Here is a 23,833-nt window from a genome sequence, read left to right as displayed (position 1 = left end):
TGTTAGTAAAAGCCCTTTTGGCAAGGTGAAGGTCTTATAGTCACTAGGGGTTAGAGGGAAAACTAAGAAATGCCATAAATATTTCTTATTAGATTTCAAATTTCCTAACAAACCGTATCTGTAGGTACGTATCTCAAAACCGTATCTCAGAACCTTCCTTAAGACAATGGTAAAATTTGCTACTTCTATTTCTCAGAGTTTTCATCTTTAAAATGAGGGTAGTACTATCCAGCTCGTAGGGTGGTTGCAAGGACTAAAAGAGACAATGTATGCAAAAGCACTGGCACATGTAAGCAGCACAGAGATGGTAGTTTTGTTCTTATTATTAAAAGTGTTTTTTGTAAGTGCTTGAGGTGACACCTTCCCTTTGTTGTACAGGTCTTCAAGAAGGTGGTAGGTGGTAGGTTCATGTCAAGATCATATGGGGGAACATTTAAAAAATATGCATGCTTGACCCCTGCTCAGTCCTAGTGAGCCATAATTTAGTGATAATGGGGAAGAATGCATGTGTATTTTTAAAAGTTTCTTCCTGTGGTGATTATGGTACATCTTGAACGCCTGTAACACATCTGGAGCAAATCCCTAAATTGTGACCCTATGTCTCCTGCAGTAGTCCTGGAGTATGTTCCTTGGAAGAAAAGGTTTCTATGGTTAAATGTTTAGAGATGCTACATACTAGTCCCTGTCCCCTCTCCTTGAGGCTTATCAAAGTATCTGAGACATCCGGCAGTACTTTGAAATATTTGAAAATTTGTAACCTATTGTCTTCCGCTTTTTGATTTTGCAACATGTATTTTTCCTGCAACTCTCATCAATGTCTGTCCAACACATTTGAGAAACGCTATAGTAAAGAGTTAGAAGAGAATTCTACCTATATTCAGAGGTCTTTTTGTGCTGACATAAGGGAGAAGCAAGGTAGCAAAGAACCGCCCAAATTCTGCCTTCTCAGGGAGCTGGCTAAGCCTACTGTTTAATTTTTTAATTTTAATTTAATTAATTATCTATTTAAAAGATTTTTATTTATTTATTTGAGAGAGACAGGAAGAGAGCATGAGTGGAGAGAGGGAGAAGCAGACTCCCTGCTGAGCAGTGAGCCTGACAATGGGGCTCCATCCCAGGACCCTGAGATCATGACCTGAGCTGAAGGCAGATGCTTAACCGACTTAGCCACCCAGGTGCCCCTGGCTAAGCCTACTTTCATTCTTTCTACTGCACGCTACTTATATGTGGGAAGAATATTGAAAATAATAAATGTGTGCTTTCATGTAAGCATCATGTAAGCATCTCTGGGTAAACTCTAGGTAATAATCAAAGGTCCAGGGAGATGAGCTATTATGAACCTTAGGAGCTGAGACTTTTGATGAACTTGGCTTTGAATCCTCCTTCCAACACTTTCTAGCTCAGTGACCTTGGACAAGTTACTTAACCTCTCTATGCTTCTTTTCCTTATGTGTATAATGGGGATAATAATAGCCCTATCTTACTGGGCATATGTAAGGATAAATGAGATAATCATGTAAAGCCCTCAGTAAGGATTTAGTAAAAGTGCATCACTATTATTATAACTATTATTATAGAAATGGAAAAACACACTTAAGCAAAGTAAGGGGGAGAATGAAAGAACAGAATAGAGAACACTAAAAACCTTGAAGCTCAAATAAATCTTCTTCCCTTTACAAATGAACATTTTTTTTTTTTTTGCAAGTCATTATGCCAAGTACCCTGTGAGATTTCAGGGTTAGAGTTTGAGAGATGTTATTAAATTGGCTGGTCTACTGCACTGGAGTGTGAATGACCCTTTTCATCTTGCTCTTCTTTCCAGTCAAATCCCAAACTATCTGACTAATTAACATACAAGAAACAGCTTGGGAGCTGTTGCTAAAGACAAAAAGAGAAGTGGCTGGTTGAAACTCAAACACACAGCGCGGCTGCTGGAGAGAGAGTAAAGAGGACTCAGAACCCTGTTGAAGATGTTGGGGAGGGACTGCTGAGGGGGAGGCTTGTACACATTGTAAGCAAATACAAGTTTCAATGCTCCCAGAGCTCTGTAAAAAAATTAAGTAGAATAGAAAGTCTCAGAGCGCTTTGCATGTAGTACGGCCGAGGTGGCAATTATACGTCTCACACACACATCCACACATGTAGGTGTGGATATGTGTGTGTGCATGCATGTGTGTGTGTGTATGTGCATAGAGTGTATTTCTTATTGTGAATTATGGTTAAAGAAACTTAAAAGCCTCTGATCTAAAGGGCAGGCCACAGGGCCCTGAGCCAAGACATAGACTGTTGTGCGTCTAGAATGGCTTTGTGAACTTTCCCCTGATTCTACCCTGCTTTTTTTTTTTTATAAACTCTAGGGTGATTTGGTGAATGTGGTAAGGACAAGCAAAGGAGAGAAAACTGAGACACCACACACCAGTGCAGTGACTGACTCAGGGCAGCCTGGAGACCAATGGAAAGACTGAACCTGCGAAATAACAAAAAACAGATGGCAGCAATATGGTCATGGTGGTTTCCATGCCCCGGATAGTAAATACCACTGAGTTAGCAGTAACAGACCATTTATTGTGGGCCTACTATGCACCAAACCCTATATTTTTTCCCCTTTCTTTATCTCCTTTGAATCTAACAGCAGAACTAGGGGAGAACTACGTAGGAGATGAGAGATCAGACTTCTGGGGACTGAATCAATCATACCAAAGAGATTTTTTGAGATCTGCTCATCAGGTGCTTGGAGAGAGGCAAAGTGAGGCATGACAAGTTGTCTTCTCTCAAGAAGTTTCAATCCAGATAACTCTAGCTCACCNGTGAGTTAGCAGTAACAGACCATTTATTGTGGGCCTACTATGCACCAAACCCTATATTTTTTCCGCTTTCTTTATCTCCTTTGAATCTAACAGCAGAACTAGGGGAGAACTACGTAGGAGATGAGAGATTAGACTTCTGGGGACTGAATCAATCATACCAAAGAGATTTTTCGAGATCTGCTCATCAGGTGCTTGGAGAGAGGCAAAGTGAGGAGAGAGGCAAAGTGAGGCATGACAAGTTGTCTTCTCTCAAGAAGTTTCAATCCAGATAACTCTAGCTCACGAGAATCTCTGAGGAATGAAGCACTTGCCTTCTTTCTGCTAAATCCCCTGACTTATCTAATTTCTCTCCTGCCAAAGGCTGGCAGAGTGAAGAAACTGATAGATTTTTATTCTTTTCCATGGACAGAAGAAGGTTCTAGATTGAAAATCAACCCTTTCAAGAGAATTTTAATTGAAAATTAGACTATCACACCCAGTTTCAATTTATCAACACATAATTGCCTCTGAACACCACTGACATTTACTGCCCGCTATTTGCTGGTCTCTCTTACTATGTGTCTGCCTCCATGCTAAATAATTCCTATACATGTCCTTTAGTCTTCAGAAGCACCCTAACAGAGAAGGTATTTTCGTACCCATTTTCCAGATGAGGGAATAAAGAGGTGAGAGGGTAGTAACTTGCCTGAGGTGAGAATACTAATAAATGGTGGGGTTGGAATTTGAGTTCAGTTCTGTCAGCCTCCAGAGCCTGGACTCTTTTTTTTAAAGATTTTATTTTTATTTATGTGACAGAGAGACAGCCAGCGAGAGAGGGAACACAGCAGGGGAGTGGGAGAGGAAGAAGCAGGCTCCCGGAGGAGGAGCCTGATGTGGGACTTGATCCCGGAATGCCGGGATCACGCCCTGAGCCGAAGGCAGACGCTTAACGACTGCACTACCCAGGCGCCCCCAGAGCCTCGACTCTTAACCACTAAACAGTAATGACTTCCCTATGATGTCCATGGTACCATACATGTAAGTGTGGGAGTTAACTAAAATTGCTGATCATTCCGTTTCTCAACGAGGGAAGGTAAGATGTACACAAATGGAAAAATAATTAACAATACCTTCCTGTGGCTTATGCTGGAGTGAAAGTAGTACTGGAGAAGATTCAGAGAGGGAGAGGCTGAGGGAGTGGAGTTGGGCAGGATGCACAGGGACTTCATAAGCACGGAAAAGTGGGATAGTCCTAAGGGTAACTGAACAGATACTAGACTCCTTGGTTTAGAGCAGAGACCACACTTCCCTTAATAGAATGGGCCCCCATTTAGGAATTCTGAGGCTTTCAGCAAATCATTTAATTTTCCTAAGCCTGTCTCCCCATCTGTGGTAAGGGAATAATGCCCATCAAGAGGCTTGCTGGGAAGATTAAATATACCTAAGTGCTTGGCAAAAGGAGGCATCCCTTAATCTCTCCTCTAGCTACCAGATTAAGTTCAATTTTCCAGTAGAGTTGGCTTGCTTCTTCACCTTTGACCTCACCTTTGAAGATCTTAGAAAGAGACTTACCTGCTGTGAGAAGCCCTTCACGACACGTCTTTGTTTGAGGTTTGTCTCTCCATCCAGGTTGGCAGTTTCCAGGTGGCAGATCCCACTGGGGTCTGAGGAGAAGAGGAGGAGTATGTCGGCTGGGATGATCTCGTTGCATTTCATTTGGATGAAGTCTCCCACACGAACATCCTTCCAGCACTTCTGCACGTAGCTCCGCTCTTTTCTTGGGTGGGGAAACAACAGTGAGTTTGAAGGTTCTCTAGAAAATTAATAAACGAATGGAGGAAGGTCCCACCTGTGCCTAAATATCCCCCAAGCCACCTGTCACAAGACTGCTTGGTGTTCTACCTTGCCCCAAATGACCACCATCATAACTGTCTAGAAAATCTAACCATGGCTGGTAGACTCCCACTAGTAGAAGATCTGTTCTCATAATCATTTAGAGTTTTGATTGACTGTTGGCTGTAGACTAGATACTGTGCTCAGCCTTGCTTCCTAGCAGAAGAAAAATAAATTAAAGGAGGTGACTACATGGTCATATTACTAGTACTCTTAATTACATCATCTTCCAGAATAGCCAGTTATCACTGTAGAAAGCAGAGTTGCAAGGACAGATTGTTTAGGAAAGATTGTTTCTGATTAGGAGAGGAAAGTGGCAGTAGGAAAGTGAGGATATAAATCATGGCGTAGGAAGATCTGGGGTGGTGCTGAAACAGAAAACTCTGGGCAGTCAGGGAATTAGAAAGACAGCACCAGGAAGTTTGACAGGATGGGATCCATGGTGATCATGGAATCAGAGAGTTAAAGAAATCTCAGGAAATTATGAACTTTCTCTTCCCACCCAATTAATCAAGCTCAGACATAACAGTGGCCCCAATAATCACAAATGTAGCATTTCTACTGTGCCAAGCACTAGTGATAGTTAATATGAGTGGTAGTTAATTTGCATAATAGCCCACTGGAATGGATATTGTTAGACCCAGCTCACAAATAAGGAAATTGAGGGTCCAAGAAAAAATTCCCCGAGGTCTTATAAAAACATCTGAAACCTGAGCCTAGGTCCAACTAGACACCCAACCCCACAGTTTTCACTGCTTGGAGATCCTACCTTCTCAAAAGTATTCCCCTCTCTCCTCAGGTCTCAGGTGGTATGGCAGCCTCAGCTTTTGCACCATCAGCAAAAGGACTCCTTTCTACCCAAGGCAAGACATTCCATTCCAAGAAGCTCTCATCTTAGAAAGTTTTCCTTCTACTTAGCCAAATATTGAACTAGTTCTGCTCTCCTGGGCAATCTGATCTATTCCACCTTCTACCGTTTTGTGAATATTTAAAGGCATTCATCAGGTATTCCCAGAAGACTTTTGGACTTGCCAAGTCAAATTTCACTATCCAAGTGCCCTTCATTACTCTTATATGACAGTTTCAAGACCTGTCCTAAAGGTGTGAGCTGTTTTGTCTAAGGCTGTATTTGGAAATGTTCCTCTTTAAATATGGGATTTGGAACCAAACCAATACTCTACACGTGGTCTTTTCAACTGAGCCCAGCTGGCTTGCAGCTGGATGCCTCTGAGTCCAGCCAGGCCTAGGAGGCAGGCTCTCCTTTGCTGTTTTTCTCCACTGGTGCTGAGCCCCTCTGGGCATGTAAATACTTCTCTTTCTTTTGGAATCTGGGCACCCCTGCCATGAAAAGACTACTCTTTCACAGAGAAAGAGATGTGACTGGAATTTCGCTTTTCTCTTTTGACTTCATAAAAGTCCCTGAGGAGCATAAGGGTTTGAGGTCTTGTTTCCTTCTTTGGTGTCCTCTGGAGAACCCCAAACAAGCCCTCCTAAGACTCCATTGCCCTTGTATAAAAGATCCATGTGGAGGACTCCCCTAATCCCTAAAATGAGTGTGCCTGGAAGGCCAACCAAGGGAAGGTCTGATATGAGTCTACAATATAATTAGGAACATTAGTATTGGGGAGCACCTTACCATGATAAAGACCCACAGAATTCTGTGGAAGTTCCTGTGTCTCCCAAAAGCACAGCAAGGTAGCACTGGTATAATCACTCCATGGGCAATATTATCCAAATGACTAATGAGACCACTTTTGAGGATGTGGGGGGCAACGCATCTGTAGCATTTTAGTAATAGCGCTTCTCTCCATGGAAAGACATTTAACAGGTTTCTAAACACTTTTTGATTCCATAAGCTTATTTTATCACTTATTTTTCCTGTAAAGAATAGGGACAGTACCCGCCATATTTTTTTCTCAGTGGCATTTCAGAAATATACTTATCTGTTTGTTTATTGATGTATTTAGGGTGGCTACTTCTCCATCAGGAATGTGAATATTACTGTCAAATAATTCATGGTCTTTCTGCTGATTCAGGGAAGGATTTGTTTTTTCTTCAGAGTAGCCCTGAGAACACTTGTTAAATGTTCTAGTATAAGGCTACTTAAAAGAACTGGAATGGCGCATACTCTCCATGGGAGAAGGAATTCACAGGTCAAAGAAAGACTGGCTTTCTCTATTGCTTTTGTTGTTGTTGTTCTTTTTGAGGGGGTGCTTAAAACAAAACAAGAAATTCCTAAATATTACAGCAAAATTGCTCCAAGGAATAAAGGATTATCTCTCAACTTGTCCGTATTATTCTCTACCTCCTGGCTTTGACTTCCGTGTCCTATCAGATAATGCCTTTGGGGATGGTGAGTATCAGTTGATTGCTATAATCTCAGCATTCTGCCTGGTATATGAGATTGAGTTTAGTGAAAATGTCTTTGACTCTGAGCAATATTCTGATTGCCATCACTTCCAGAGCACACTGGTTCAGAAGATTTGCAAATGCTAGTTGGGACTGCTGCGTACATAAGCATATCAGTGGTAAGGCCAACAAACCTTCATCTGTGAACACTGAATCTCATTCTTCCCCCTTCTTTTTTTCATTTCTAAATAAGAAGATTTTATTTATTTATTTGACAGAGAGAGAGCGAGCGAGCGCACAAGCAGGGAGAGCAGCAGCAGCAGAGAGAGGGAGAAGCAGGCCCTCCAATGAGCAAGGAGCCCATTGTGGGGCTTGGTCTCAGGACCCTGGGATCATGACCTGAGCTGAAGGCAGATGCTTAACCAACTGAGCCACCCAGGTTCCCCTCATTCTTCCTCCTTCTAATAAAGGACTCCACTGCTTATTATGGGATCTGGGTTATTAAGGTGATGGAAGATGGAGGGTTATGGAGATGAGCTTATGGTATATACATTTTTATAAGCAGTCACTCTGTGAGCTGGGCTGGAGTGTTGTCAATTCCCATTGGGATGATAGGTATAATGAGGTCAGGGAGCCACCCAAGATGCTGTAAGTCAGACCAGTCTCTGATTTCTATTATTCCTTAGATCCCAGGGAAGTCACTGCCTTACTAGTAACAATCACTTCCGTCTTTCCTTTGGGTTAATCCTCTCTTCCTTAGGATGATGTGTGGCAGTAAAGAAACATTCTCAGTCCCTGTTGTAGGCATACCTTCCCTTAAGAAAGAGACTGCTTATCTTTTTGAGTGTGCACCTCAAACAGAGGCATATATGCCTTGAGGCACACATCCTATTACGTGTGTCTAAGATAATGAAGTTACAGAATCAACATGATTTTGGGATGTTAGTTTAAAAAAAAAGTGTGTGTGTGTGTGTGTGTGTTTGTGTGTGTGTGTAGGGATATAGTTTAGTAATATAGCTGGTACACAATTTGATGAATTATATTTATATTATCCCAAACACAGCTATGTTATAGAATCAGAGTAAAATTTTAAAGGAATTTTTGAGTATAAAAAATGAGACATCAGGGTAAAAAAATGAGACATGTCTATTCTTTCACTTGGCCACTTTGTGCTGGTCTCTTAGTCCTCTGGGGTCCATTTTGTCTCCCCAACAGTCAGGAGTATGAGTATGTCTGTAGAAAAGGCAAGGATGCACAGCCCAAGGGGGTCCAGCCAGAGGAAGTGATGAGTGGCTGAACCCAGTTGATGCGGAAAAGCAGCGTGCCCCTGCATTGAGTGACACCCAGATGTGTATGAGTATGAGTATGAGTATGTCTGTAGAAAAGGCAAGGATGCACAGCCCAAGGGGGTCCAGCCAGAGGAAGTGATGAGTGGCTGAACCCAGTTGATGCGGAAAAGCAGCGTGCCCCTGCATTGAGTGACACCCAGATGTGGCCAGCAGCTGGCTGGGTGCTGCCTGAGGAAGTCATTTGGAACAGCTGCCTCAGGTGGATGAGTCTATACTCTCTTGATCACCTCCCTGCTCAGTGAGTCACACCTGGGAACTGACTGCTATTTTAGTTTCATGTGATGTTCACTGCTGTTTAAAAATAAGACAAATCAACGTGGCTTGGGATGAAGACTCCATCTGGCAGATTCTGCTTCGAGGAGAAATTAAGTGGTGCCGTGCTAAATGGCTTTCTGAGAGGAGATGGGACTTATTAAGAGGGAAATAAACAGCAAGAGAGGTTTGTAACCAACTGGATGCCATGGGGAAGCAGGTGAAAGGAGGGAAATGGGGGAGGAGAGGATGCTTAAAGCATCTCAAGTGTGTGGGTTTTCCAAAAAGAGTTTCAAGGAACTAGAGTAGAGAGATTTTATCAGAAAGTTTAGTTTTCTGTGGGACTTCCTATTCAAAACAAGATGATGAGCTGACCTCAGCTGCCCTTCCAGAAGCTTGAATGCCAGACATAGAATGGTCAGCATTACTACCCCAGGGTAAAAGAGGAATGCCAGGGAGAATCAGTGTAGTGTAGGGTTTAAGAGTGGGCTTGAATTCCAGCCTCACAGCTTATTACCTATGTGACCCTGGACAAGTTATTTAACTTCTTGGAGCCTTTGTTTTTTCAGTTGACAGTAATGTGTGCACTCCTCTCAGAGGGTGTTGAAAGGATTGGTGACAAGACCCTCGAAAGGGACTGAGCTCAGGGCTTTGAACTTAGTAAGCACTCAATAAATACAAGCTTCTTTGATGACAACGACGGTGACGACGATGAGGACGATGATGATAACGATTATTAATATCATAGTGAGTTCTAACCCCTTGTTCTGCCAGCCCCAGGACTCTCTCTTTCATGCAATTAGGACACCCATTTTATGCCCATGATTGCATTTTATGGCTTTGGCCCAGCTACACAATATACAAACACAGGAGACTCTAAAAATTGGATCCTTTTCCCCAGTTCAGAAAAGAAGGACTCAATCCAGCTGACTGAAGACTTAGGACTCTGGCTACTGACACAAACTCCCAGAAAAGTATATCCTTAAAATCAGTGCCGCCCAGCAAGTTCTTTTGCAGATGTTGACAGACTGATTCTAAAGTTGATATAAAGATGCAAAAGACCCAGAAAAGCCAACACAATATTAAAGGAGAACAAAATTGGAGGACTATTACTACTTGACTTCAAGACTTCAAGCTACAGTAATCAAGACAGTGCGGTATTGGTGAAAGAACAGATAAACAGATCAACGGAACAGAACAGAGAACTCAGAAATAGACATATGTAATCAACTGATCTTTGACAAAGGACCAAAGACAATACAATGGAACAAAGATAGTCTTTTCAACAAATGGTGCTAGAACTGGGAGTCCAGAGACAAACAAATGAATTTAGACACAGACCTTACACCCTTCCCCCAAATTAACTCAAAATGGATCATAGACCTAAATGCAAAACATAAAACCATAAGACTTTTAGAAGTTAATATAGGAGAAAATCCAGATGACCTTGCGTATGGTGATAACTTTTTAGATACAACACCAAAGGCACTACCCATGAAAGAAGTAATTGATAAGCTGGACTTCCTTAAGGTTAAAAACCTCTGCTCTATGAAAGGAAATGCCAAGAGAATGAGAACATAACCACAGACTAGGAGAAAATATGTGTCTTAAAAAGACACATCTGATAAAGGGCTGTAATCCAAAATATACAAATAACTTAAAACTCAACAATAAGAAAATAAACAACCCAATTTAAAAATGGGCAAAAGAGCTGAACAGACACCTCACTAAAGATGATATTCAGTTGGCAAATAAGCATATGAAAAGATACTTTGGATCACATGTCACCAGAGAAATGCAAACTAACCAATGAGAAACCACTACACACTTATTAGAACAGCCAAAATCCAGAACTCTGACAACACTGAATGATGGCAAGGATGGCAAGGATGTGGAGCAACACTGCTGGTAGGAATGTGAAATGGTACAGCTGCTTTGGAAGAAAGTTCAAAAGTTTCTTACAAAACTAAACATACTTTTAACATGTGATCCATCAATCATGCTTCTTGGTATTTACCCAAAGAAGTTAAAAATTTATGTCCATGCAAAAACCTGCACAAGGATGTTTATAGCAGCTTTATTCATAACTGCCCAAATTTGGAAGCAAGCAAGATGACCTTCAGCAGGTGAATGGACAAACTGGTATATCCAAACAATGAAAATATTAATCAGCACTAAAAAGAAATGAGGTATCAAGCTATAAAAAGACAGAGAGGACCCTTAAATGCATATGACTAAGTGAAAGAAGCCAATACGAAAAGGCTACATATTGTTTGATTCCAACTATGTGACATTCTGAAAAAGCAAAACTATGGAGACATAAAAAGATCAGGGGTTGCCAGGGGTTGGAAGTGGGTGGGGTGGAGAAGGATGTAAAGGCAGAGCGCAGAGGATTTTTAAGGCAGTGAAACGATTCTATAGGACACTATGATGATGAATACGTGTTGCAATACAATTGCCCAAATGCACAGAATATATAACACCAAGAGTGAGCTGTAATGGAAACTATGGGCTTTGGGTGATTATGATGTATTGTGACAAATGTATCACTCTGATGGGGGGTGTTGATAATGAGGAAGGCTATGCCTGAGTGGGGGCTAGGGATATATGGGAAATCTCTCTACCTTTCCCTTAATTTTGCTGTGAACCAACCTAAGACTGCTCTAATAAAAAATAAAGTCTTAATTCAAAAAAACCCAACAAATCTGGGCTAAAGGGATTTCCAATTCTACTCCTATTATTCAGGTAAGGAAACTGAGGCTAGGTGTGACCTGGGCAAGGTACATAGTAATGAAGTTTGCACTGGAAACTCCAGCTTTCCTTGGTGCCAAGGAAGAGAACCAAGGGCTCTGTGGCTGGCTCAGGAATGCTTGTAATGCCCAGTTGTTTTGCCGGTGGTGTGTTGAGGTAGAGACGGTACCAGAGAGTGGTTAAAAGCTTTGGAGTCAGGTGAGGCTGATTTGAAACCTGGAACCATCTCTTACATGTGGTGTTGCCCCGAACCCACTGCTTAACTGTCTGACCCTCAATTTATTCATCTATCAAATAGGACAACAAAAATATATCCTATAGGTTATAGTGAGAGCTAACTAAAATAAATGAGAAGTGTTTAATGACTGCACAGCAAATGGCATTTACTGCTGCTATTATTATCAGTGTAGTTATTATTAGCTTGGAGCAAACAGGGTCACTGCTGTGGAGACAGTAGACTAGAGACAGTGTTAATTGTCTATTTTTATGATCTCAAATGAATGGGATTTTTTTTTCTTTTCCTTTTTTTTTCCCCAGGGGAGGAAACTGGCAAGAGGGTATAGAAGATTTGAAAAGGGACAAAGGGAAAAAGGGTTGTGTGGCTTCTGTCCCTGACCTGGCTCCAGGAAATGGCACAGAAGCTAAAGCAGTTCCGTTAAAGACAGCCTGAGCCTGGGTCGTGAGTGCCCCCAGCCTGGCTATTCTTTGCCCTCTGTATCCACCTGTCAGCTACAGACCACAGTGAGAGGGCTTCAGGCTTACAGGACTAAGAAAAGTACCAGAAGGGGACAGTGGAGGCCAGAGTAGTAAGATAGCTTGATTTCTGGCTTGGCTGGAAATACTGGGGGACACAGTGATATTCCCTGTATCTAAGGATGCTTAAGCATATCTGGGGAGGCTTGAAATTAGGGTGGGAGGACATGTCCCAAATCAGCAGTTTGGGGTTAAGTGTCACTGGGGTATATGTATTAATGTGACCTCACCCAGAGGCCAATGAGGCCTAACATAACCAGTCACATTTGTTACTCAAGTCCTTCTTTATAGTGAGAGTCCCATCTTTGTCCTGAAGCTCCAAGGGATAGTCCACTCCTTGACCTCTTTGTGCATGTGACTGTCACACACGGAAGGCAGAAATGAGCATGGAATGGCACAAAGCAGTGATGGCCGTGGAAAACACCATGCTTAGAAGGGACAAGAGACTCACAGGTGCAATCCATCAAGGTCACATTCACAGATTATGGAGAAGCAGCCTGGGGGTACGGACAGCATGAGATGTCACCCCAAATGCTCTCCCTTGAGCCTCTGCAGATCCAAATGCTACCTTTCACTTTCACTGCTGGGCGCTGAGCATCAGTGGTGCACATCTCTTTGCCCCATTTCCTGACGTACTGTGGTCCTATTTCCTAACTATTTGATGTATCTTTTACTTTCAACAATGTGATAAGCTTGTGGAGAGCTAGCATGACCCCTGAGCCTTATATTTCTGTTCCTACATAGGGTCTGGTGGGGAGGTCTAGCATATGGGGAAGTGTTTGGTTAATATTTAGTAATTGATTCTGTTTAAATTTGTCTTGAACATAAGGCAGCAGAAGGAAAGTTTTCCTGAACTTTAGCCATTTTAACCTCCAATCTCTCTCTTTTTGTTATGGACTCACTAGGGGAGGCTCCTGATAATATACAATACAACACAATATGCTTATCTATCTTTGGCCCAGCACTTAAGCTACATTACTATTTAGCTGCCTAATAACGAAACAACTTCTATTATTACCTTTATCTCCATTTCATAGATGAGAAAGCTGGCCCAGAAAGGTTATCTACCTGGCGTAAGGTGACATAGGTGTGTCTACCAGGACATATAAGTGACAGTCATGGGAGCATCACGGCTCGATGTGGTCTCTTGGCTCTGTGTGGCAGTGAGGGATGAAGCAGTTGAAGCCTCAGAAGCTGGCGACCTAAACAACTGGAACCGGGTTGAAATAGGAGCCTCACCTTTTAGAATCGTGAGCTCCTTAGCAGAGGCTATAAATCCTCACCTGCCAAAGTATATATTGTGCCTGTTGACATGAGGGCAGAGCTTCAGGGACACCTGGGTTCTTGTTTTATGACTCTTCCATCCATTGAGTTTTGGAGAAGACCTAGTGCATTCCACCCTAAAATGACAAGTTGAATGGGCCCAAATAGTTTATGGCCTTCTGCGAGCTCAGGGGAGGCAGTGCGAATAGGGTGGGAGCTTGTAAAATTGACGCTTCAGAGCAGAGCCTAGTTTGCTGATGCCAAATGCAGAGCTAAGATGTGTGGGATGAATGCAATGGGCTGCTGATGTGTAAACTCCAGCCAGGGGTGCTTTTCACGGTCACGCTTCAGATGACGCTAGATGTTTCTCTGTTGTCTGCATTTTTTCAGATTCTTCCCTCAGGCCCATTTTGTTCTGTTCAAGAGCTTGGAGTTCAAGATCTTTAGCTAAAGAGTTTGTCTTCTTTCATGTAGTTTCAAATGCCAGCCAATGGCATTTCTTCCTTAAACCTCTTGGGTCAACGTCATGGTAACTCCTGGCTATCAGGATTATAGAACTCTCTGCAGCAATATTTTAGCTAACATTTTCCCAATGCTACTGAATGTCAGGCACTATGCTAAGCATTTTACATACATTCTCTCACTTAGTACCCACAGCAATCTGGGGAGATAGTTTTAGAGTAAAGGTGTGTTTATGGGTCTTGATGTTAGAATAACCCTGGCAAAGCTTGAATTCTGTCTTATCAACTATCTCATCTCCTTTGGGTTTCCCAAAGAGCTGTTATTTAGAGGAAATGATAGTGAATGGGGCCCAAAGAGCTGCCTTCTTAGTAGCCCCACAAGTGTGATATTCTAACGCATGCTCTTTGTTAGAAGTTGGGTTGGACAAAGTGCCCTCGGCTCTGGACTAATGAGGCCATCTGGATCCTTCGCCTGAATGTAAGTGTTGGTGTGGTTGTGCTCAGGTACACTGTGAAAAGGGAGGAGGGGGAAGAGGGCCAGCTTCCGGAGGGGTTTCTTGATTTCAGGTTTCAAATTCTGCCACATAGGATAGAAATGAGGGAGCAGAGACTCGTTTTTCACTATTAAAATAAGGGATTCCTCCCTTGCATGTATGGAGAGTGTAGCATGAAAGTTAAAGACTCGGGCTGGGCCTGGCATTGAAAAAGTTAGAGTTGAAGTCATTGGAAATTAAGGTAAAATTACTTAGTACTACTTATGGTGCAGATAGGGAGTTAAACAGTTTATAAAGATGATCTCATTCCATCCACAGGACCCTAAGAATTAGGTTCTAGTATTGTTCCCACTTTACAGAGGTTGAAATGAAGGCTCAAGTGATCAAGTCACTACATAGAGTCAAGCTTTAGAAGCGGCAGTTCTGGGACAATCCTGGGTCTGATGCCAAAGTCCTTGATGCCAAGCATCCAGTAAGAGGCCACATTTTAAATGCCATCGTTGAGACTCATTTTTCACCCTCCTTTGGCACACACTGTATCGTTTGTTTCTATAGCTCTGTTATTTTCAAGCCCCCTTGCATGTCAACTATGTGTCTTTTCACAAAATATACCATAGAGATTATGATCACTATTTAAGGATGAGACAAATGGGGCCCCAACTGCTTAAGTGACCTCACTGACGTCATACAGTTAATTAGTGGCAGAGCCAGGATCAGGACTTCTGGTTTCCACATTCTCAGGCTTTCCAATGGGGGCTCTGGCATGAAAAGCAACTGATATACAAATAAAAACAGGTTGCAGGCCAGGCTTCTTTCTTCCCAGTAGAGCTGGCCACTGCTGGGAAATCAGGCCCTCGGTGCCATGCTGTCAGAAGACTGGCCACACTCCTGTAGCATCTGTTATAGCAGCCACCTGACTTCCAGGAAAGTATTAGTAAAAGAACCAGAATTTTAAAATTTCTCATCTGAGCCATTCTTCTAAATTTCTGACATTTCTTGGTCCCGGTCCTTTGATACCAGCATAAGCCACACGTACAACCTTTAGTTGACACATGGACAGGCTATGAGTTAAAATGTGTTCCCTCTACCTGTTTAAATGCTGCTCATCTTCTGATGCCTCTTGAAGTGTCACTTCTTCAGGGAAGCCTTCCCTCAACCTTGATGTTTTCTGCAGGCAGATGCATTACCTCTTCCCCTTATTGACTGTGGCCCTTTGTACGTAGGCCTTGGACATGGTAGCTGTTTCCAAGTTCCTTGTGATCACTGGACTGAGAGCCCCTGGGGTGTACTCAGGGCCTACCCTGTGGTGTACACATACTAGATCCTGAATGAACATTCGGGAACAAATGAGTGCTCAGCTGCTGCTGAGACACTGGAGGGCTTTAGTTTCATTATAATATGGGGACAAACCCCACCATAGATCTCCTCAGTTCACACCCCTGCTCCCTTACCGCATGTTTTCTTAATACAAATAAAAATGCACTAAGCTGAATGGAAGGATAGAAATCTCTTGCTGGGTATGGTTCCTAGATTCATTAAATTGAGCCCTGGGAGAAAGTAAGCTAATCCAATTCTGAAGCTAATCTCTTCTTGAAGTCATTCCATAAATCTGATTAATGGGTCACCTTTAGACCACAAGCACAGTTGCTATATTAAAAGAAAATGCTCTAACAGGATTGTAATTCTGTTAACAAGGCTTCTGCTGTTTGCAAAAGGAGTCTCTCACAGTATAAACAAGTCTGGGCTGCATGATGCATGGGATTGGGTTGAGTGAAATTCTAAGGGCCCTAGTATTCAATTATACTCTTGTGTATGTGTGTACACACACACACACACCATTTCTCAAATGTGTGACTCTGAGACAAACTGGATAGAGCTAGTGCTTGAGATATAAGCTTTTACATTGTTCTCAAAAAACAAATTGTCCTCTTGGATCTTGTACTCTTTGCCTGACATCCTATCATGTGTCATCAATATTTGGCAAAAGGAAATGTCCTTCAGCATCCATCAGTTAAGGTAATAACTAACACTTACCTAGAATTTCCTAGCTTCCTATTCCGGGGTTTTTTATAGAACCAATCCACTTCAGAGTTGGAAGAACCTTACTGATATATAGTACAGAATGTCCCTAAGAGTGTATGCTCCTGTTAATATGTGTGAAGCAATTTACGAAGAGTCTAGGTTCAAAAATATTTTAAGATGATGGTATTGAGTACATAAAGGTGGCCTCTCCAATACCTGTCTCTCCTTCTCTTAGAAACTACCTTATTTTTTTTTTCCATCTGGATTTACATCTTCTCTGGATAGTACATATGCTTTCAGGGAAACTGTCTTCATGCTGAACTGTGGTTCAGTTAAATTTAGTTCACATAATCCCATCTTCTGCTCACAGGGATAGGTTCAGGAATGGGCATGTGATCCATCAGGGTCACTGAGGTGTGAGGAGGGTCTGGAAAATAAGCTTCCTTGCCCTTGCAGGAGTGCTCCTAGAAGTGCCTTTCTTTTTCCCTTTGTGAGTTACCACATGTAGATATGAAGGCTGGAGCTGCTGCAGCCATTTCACTGCCACGAGGGAAGTCTGCCTGGGGTAAAGATGATGCAGAGGAGACTGAATGAAAAGGACAGCTAAGCGTCAGATCTAGAATGCAGACTGAACTATACCTGATCACCTGCCCACCTCAGAACATTTGTAGTTGACTTAAACCAACAAGTCTGTTTGTCGTTTACATTTGAGTTGGTTTCTGCTGTTTACAGCAGAGAGTATTTCAACAGACACAACTGAGTTAAACAAAATTGGGCAGGTTGCTTATGGAGGGTCCTCCTAGGACCTTTATTATATTGATGTGCATTGTTAGATTCAAGAGAAACATTAAGAATGTCCTGTTTCTCAGACTTATTTGGTTGTGGATTCTCTTCTTTCAGAGCCCATTTCACGGGACAAGATCTAGTCTGATTCCCAAGCCTTACAAAAGTGGAAACTGAGATCCAGAGATTTAAATGCCTTTTCTAAGCTATTATTAATATTCAGTCACAGATCTGGGCCTAAAGTTTAGACCTACTGAATACCAGGCCTGCATTCTCCCTTCAAAGTCACACCCCATCCCTGCCCAAAGAGGTTAAGAGGTTCCCTCACTGAAGATAAAGCTCAAAAGAAGAATCTGATTATTCTTTTGCAGAAACTCCAGATTCCTAGGACTAGATACTAAAGCAAAGGTTGCAAATTAGGTGCTCACAGGCAAAATAAGCACTTCGGGCCAAACAAAAAGGCATGAAGTATTTGAAAAAAAATTATATCAGATTATTTCATTTAATATCAGGTTATTTTAAATAAAAATATTAACTTCTAAGCTCCTTTAATAAAATTCGACAATCTGGCAACACTAGGTCTGTATTTCCACATGGCGGCCAGCTCTGCCTCCTGATATGAGAGCATGGATCCCCCGGTTTGCCACAGCGCTCACCATTCCCTAGCTCGTCCTAGCACTGATGTTGAGGATCAGTTCCCATTTATTAGTACACAGACAATATTGCTCTCCTTTTTGTATCGAGTCTATTTCATTCATTCAATTATCTCCCTGGCCCTGTAGTCAATTATTTTGCTCTACTGAAGAAAGTAAAATTCCCCAAATTGAGTTGTTAATATATGTTAGAAAAAATTTCCAAGGTTAAGTAAGTTTGGAATAATATTGAGTTAAGGGTGGACAGATTTCTTTTCTGTATCTCTTCTCTTAGTTCCCTCATGGAACATGGGTTAGGAGTGTCAATGTATAATTTTTGATCATGAATGTCTTTTTTTTTTCAGAGGCCACCTCTTTGTCGTTATTATTCCACTGAATACACTTTGGGAAATACTGCTACTATAAAAGCTCTTATGTCCCTCGCTGCTGGTGAACCTGCGGACTAAGGTCTCCTTTTGCTAGGATTGCTATCACCTCGGTTTTTCATTGTTCCCTGGAAACTATCTTGAGAACAGAACAACAGCCTGGCCTACGTCAGACCAGCTCCCGGCACAGGTCAATCTCGGGTCTGATCAACACTGAGATTATCCCCAAGAACAGGCCAATGATTCTAGGAGGCTTAGGGCAGAGGATTTCTGGCAGATCAGGGAGAATAGGATCAAGCTAATTGAGGTCCACACTCATTCTTCCCTAAAGAACCAGTTTCCTGGCTCACCACTGTGTGTCTTCTCTGAGAAAAACAACGAAGGAGAAAAGTAGCAAACAGAAAGTGACGGGGTGGACTGGTGACAGTCTCTTCAAAGAAAGGTAACCTGACAATTACTTTCCCTTTCTTTATAATTTTATTATTCGAAGGCGAGGAACGACTAGATCTCATCTCTAGATGTTCAGTGTGCTAACAACGATCAAGACAATTAGATTTAGCTGAACACACACACACACACACACACACACACACACACTTCAGATTAACTTTTTTAGATATGCATTTGTGGCCCTGCAAGCAAAGAGAGGGCATGGAGTTTTTTGTGGAGGTGCCCTGGAGAAAAATGAGTCCCTTGTATTCAGTGGTCTCTTATAAGTCCTTTCATCAGCTAGCTCCAAGTCGGTTACCCTCCATTTCCCTGGGGAAGAGAACCCCTCCTTAGAAGGAAGCCCTTAAATGGCTGCAGTGCACACCTTGAAGCCAGCCCTTTTCTTTCTAAGAGTGACCAGAAAGACCGCAGAACTTCCTCTGAGTTAGGTCTGATAAAGTCAGAGGGAAAAAGTCAGATGGATGGTGCTCCTTGAGAGAGATGATGTTTTCCTTATCTGCCAAGAAGTCAAGCCCTCACCTGCTAGTGACTCAATCATTAGAGGCTTCGGATTGCTAGCCCAGAAAGCACTCAGTCATGGCAGTCGCTCTATAAGCCCAGACTTAACTCCCTTGCTTCTTTGTTGGCTACATGTGCAGTCATAAAGTTAAGACCTACAATAACTCTTTTTCTCTTTCACCAGAGAAAGATACAGATATGGCTGACCAAGAGCATGTCCTTACCCTAACAACTCTCAATGGAACCTTTGTAAAACAACAGCATGTATAAAATAACTTTAAATAATGTGGTAAGACAGGTGGTTCACCGTTTTTGCTTTTGTTGGGACAACATCAAAGAGAAATCTTAAGGAAAGCCTTGATGATGGAGCTAATATGAGTTTTGCATTCTAAAAATAAAGCAATTGCTGCTTGCGTATTGAGCATTTATTATATATCAGGCATAGTGCTAAGCACTTCACGATGATGCAATTCTCACGACCACCCCAGGAAAGGTTTCAATTTTACAGATGACAAAACAAGGCTCAGAGAGGTTGGGTCACCTGCCTAACATGTAGTTAATGAGTGATCTGACTCAGGCAGTGTGTCTCCAGTTCATCTAATACGATGCTTTACTGCTCTCCTGAAAAACAGTGATACCTCTTCCCTCCAAGGGTCTCCGAGCATGCTCCAGTGCGCTCGTAGTCACACTGGGCTAGGAATGGATGAGAACTTCTGCCAAATTCTTAAATCTTTTTTTTTATTTAATGTTTTTTTATTATATTATGTTAGTCACCATATAATACATCCCTGGTTTTTGATATAAAGTTCGATGATTCATTAGTTGTGTATAACAATTATAAACAAATTTGAAATACCAAAGAAAATGCCAAATAAAGACCTCTTAATTTTAATCAACAGTGGATTCCAGGGCTGCCTGGGTGGCTTAGTCTGTTAAGTGTCTGACTCTTGGTTTTGGCTTAGGTCATGATCTCAGGTTTGTGAGAGCAGCCCTGCCTTGGGCTCCACACTCAGTGTGGAGTCTGCTTGTTCCTCTCCCTCCCCCTGCTTGCACTCTCTCTCTCAAACAAATAAACAAACAAACAAATAAATAAAACCTTAAAAAATATAAACAACGGATTCAAGTCTCTCTCTTTTTTTAATCTGGCTTTTGGTTTTACATCATAATTCTGACTGTGGAGAATTAAACAGCTTCACTGAAATAAAATAATGCTATCTCCCTACTCCATCTCCTCTGTAAACAGTAGCAGTAGTGACAGCAGCCACAGAAAGATTAGAGCTGGGCTCACAAGACTTCCCCAAAGGGTTTTGCTTTACCTGGTATAGACGATACACGCTTGGTTATTGATCACTTTATCAGATCTGTACCTCCGGAGGTCTTCCCAAGCATCCTTGATGGCAGTGACTGCCAGAATGATACAGATAGGTATCATGCTCACTTCGGGCTGGAAAGCCTTAACCACAGGGATGAAATTCAGAACCACAATGCCCAGAAAATAGAGATTGGCAAAGCGGTGTAGCTGTTCAAAGATGTTCTTGGGTATGAAGGAAAGCACAGTGTACTTGCTGGTCTTAACTTGATTTCCACAGTAATGCCTGTTGGGATTCTCTTTGTAGGACCATCCTTCAAAGGGCAGGTTGGAGACTATTACTCGTTTCTTGTCTTCTTTCCTTTTCCACCTTTTCTTCCCTTCCTTTCTCATCTCTGCTCAATCCGTCTCTTTAATTCTCATAGCACAACACATGAGTTCCCCGTTAAAGAGTTTTTTCCCTAATCAGTTCCATTGTTGAACTGCCAGTGAGTCATGTCCCTGACATCTTTTACTTGCCTTCTCTGCTGGAAATTTCTCTCTCTTCTTTCAAAAGGAAAATTAAAAATAAAAAGCTGGTTTACAAACACCAGGTGAGAAATGACAAGGAAAAAGCTTGCAGAGAACAGGTGTGCACCTTCCAGGCCACTTCCTTCTACCTGTTGAGACTCCGCCTGTTGGAATATCGACGTCACCCACAGGGGATCTTCCTTTTCCACCCAGGCAGCCAAGAGCAGGTGTGCCGACTCTAGGTCCTAAAACCTACCTGGTTAAGTTTTAAAAACAAGGAGCCTCAGATGCTTTAAAAATGGTATACATTTTCTTGTTTGGGAGACATTACCTGTCACTCTCCAAAGAGCTGCTCTTAAACTTGGTCTCCCGAGATGATCCAGTAAACTCTAGACATCAATTCTTGAACTTTCAACCTGACTTTTAATAATATAACATTCTTGTATTTAATAATTTGAGTGTTTATACATGATAAATTAAGGTATTTAAACCTCAGCACTACTGCTGTTATTTGTTGTGGAGGGCTGTACTCTATATTGTAAGGTGTTCAGCATCGTCTTTATGCTTTTTTTTTTTTAAAAGATTTTATTTATTTATTTGACAGAGATAGAGACAGCCAGCGAGAAAGGGAACACAAGCAGGGGGAGTGGGAGAGGAAGAAGCAGGCTCATAGCGGAGGAGCCTGATGTGGGGCTCGATCCCATAACGCCGGGATCACGCCCTGAGCCGAAGGCAGACGCTTAACCGCTGTGCCACCCAGGCACCCCATCTTTATGCTTTTAACCGCTACATGCCATTGTCATTTTCCTTCCCAATATGGCAGCCAAAAATGACTCCAGGCATTGTCAAATGTTCTCTGCTGGGAAAAATTGCCCTGGTTGACAATCACTGAATTAAGTGAACTTAAGAAAATAAAATGTGAGAAGAGAGACCAATCCTTTGAAAATGCTGATGAGTTTGCATAACCTATTTGCAAGAAAGCAAACAGAAGAACGGTTTCTCTTACCTTTCATATATCCAGATGTTGGAACAGTTGATCTCTCTATCAAAACGATGTCTCTTGAAGTCCTCCATGCCATCCTTGACCATGATGATGAACAGCACGATGGCCAATGGTAACATGGTGATTTCTTTGTGGAAAACTTCCATGGAGGGCATCCAGTTCAGAATCACCAGGAACAGAAAATAGAGGTTAGCCCACCTGGAAGGAGCAAGCAAAGTGTGAGTGAAAACCATAGATAGAAAAATATACTCTCCACACTATTTCTTCCCTATTGTTGGCCCTTACCAACTAAAATGACATTCTCTTTCAGTGTCACCTGGAATTATGGTAAGGGCTTTGAAGCCAAATCCAGTTATATTCAAACTCAAATTGTTTACTAACTGTGTGATCTTCTGGAGCTTGTTTCAACTTGTATAAAATGGGGATAGTACTGCCTACTGTAAAGGGCTCATATAAATATTACAAAGGTTAATATTTGTTACATACATGAGAGGGTTCTCAATCATAGTAGTTGCTCAATAAATGATAGCTTGTAATAGTAATTATAAACTTTAGGATGATATCTAGGTATGTATATATTGCTTTATAATTAAAAGATGATCTTTCATGTATTATCTTGAAATTATGACTTACATTTCTAAGTTTTCCAGTACATCTTACTCCTTCTTGCCACTATGCCTTTGCACGTGAAGATCTGTTGGCAGGAACATTCCCCTGGATCCCTTCCTGACTTCTGTTTTTACCCAGTTCATGCATTCTCTTCTTTCAGGTTATACTTCAATTGTCACTTCCTTCTGGAAGTCTTTCCTGACTTTCTTAACTAGGCCAGATCTCCCTCTTATTCACTGTAAGATCACCATATACCTCTCCTTGGAAGTATCTAAGTTCTAATTTTATATCGATTTATATAATTCTTAAAATTAATGTCTTTCTCTTTCACTAGAAAATACAGTCAGGACAATCTCTCTCTTTTCTTCCCCTCATGTATCTCTAGCAGGTAATGCATGGCCTAACACAGAACAGAATCTAATATTTATTGAATGAATGAATGAATGAATGAGCAAATGAATGACAAGTTTTTTCAAGGTTTATGCATTTGGATATTAAAGGTGAGGTGGCCCAGAGCGCAGCATCTTTGTTTCAGAAATACTGGCAGGGGCTCCTGGGTGGCTCAGTTGTTAAGTGTCTGCCTTCGGCTCAGGGCGTGATCCTGGTGTTCTGGGATTGGGCCCCACATCAGGCTCCTACGCTGGGAGCCTGCTTCTTCCTTTCCCACTCCCCCTGCTTGCGTTCCCTCTCTCGCTGGCTGTCTCTCTGTCAAATAGATAAATAAAATCTTTAAAAAAAAAAAAAGAAATACTGGCAAATACTTGGTTAGAGCCCATATTACTTGGCCGGGTGTACCTATGAAACTGCTCAAAGAGGTTCTGAGGCAGGAAGGTGAGGAAGGTGTATTTGGTCGTGCAGATTCTGTTGCCGGAGTATTTCCTGGAGACCTCTGCCCAATCATGGTGGCACATGCTGTTGTTAGGAAACACGACCCGCTGCTGTGTCAGGTTGTAGCTTTGCCTCCTTTTGTCTCGGGACAACAGTGGTGTGGCTTCTGATGGAGACTGGGAGAGGCCATCTCTGACTCGACACTGCCACCGGTGCCAAGATGAGTCCACAGACAGGGCCATTTCTGGCAGCAAGCTACGGTCTGAAAACAGACACAGGAAGTCACCATAGTCAGAAGAAAATATATGGTATATTGGCTAACCCACTTGTCCACCCATCCATCCAAGGTAGATTCTGGGATACAATGTGAGCAAAGCAGGTTCAATGCCTATAAACCATATGTTCAAGAGTGAGAGACATAAAGCAAATAATCATATAAATAATATACAACT

General features: G+C 42.0%; 1 protein-coding gene across 1 annotated transcript in view; it reads right to left on the bottom strand.

Moving 5' to 3' along the window:
* The window catches only part of ATP10B (ATPase phospholipid transporting 10B (putative)), a 273,096-nt gene that overhangs the window by 103,271 nt on the left and 145,992 nt on the right, over nt 1-23,833 (bottom strand). Inside the window, 3 exon segments of the mRNA XM_019795040.2 lie at nt 4,359-4,563; nt 21,948-22,142; nt 23,349-23,643. Of these exon segments, the coding sequence (XP_019650599.2) occupies nt 4,359-4,563; nt 21,948-22,142; nt 23,349-23,623 (675 nt within the window). The 5' untranslated portion in view covers nt 23,624-23,643.

The sequence above is a fragment of the Ailuropoda melanoleuca genome, chromosome 3 (assembly GCF_002007445.2).
Source record: "Ailuropoda melanoleuca isolate Jingjing chromosome 3, ASM200744v2, whole genome shotgun sequence".
Taxonomy (NCBI): Eukaryota; Metazoa; Chordata; class Mammalia; order Carnivora; family Ursidae; genus Ailuropoda; species Ailuropoda melanoleuca.
This window is presented reverse-complemented; position numbering and strand designations above follow the sequence as displayed.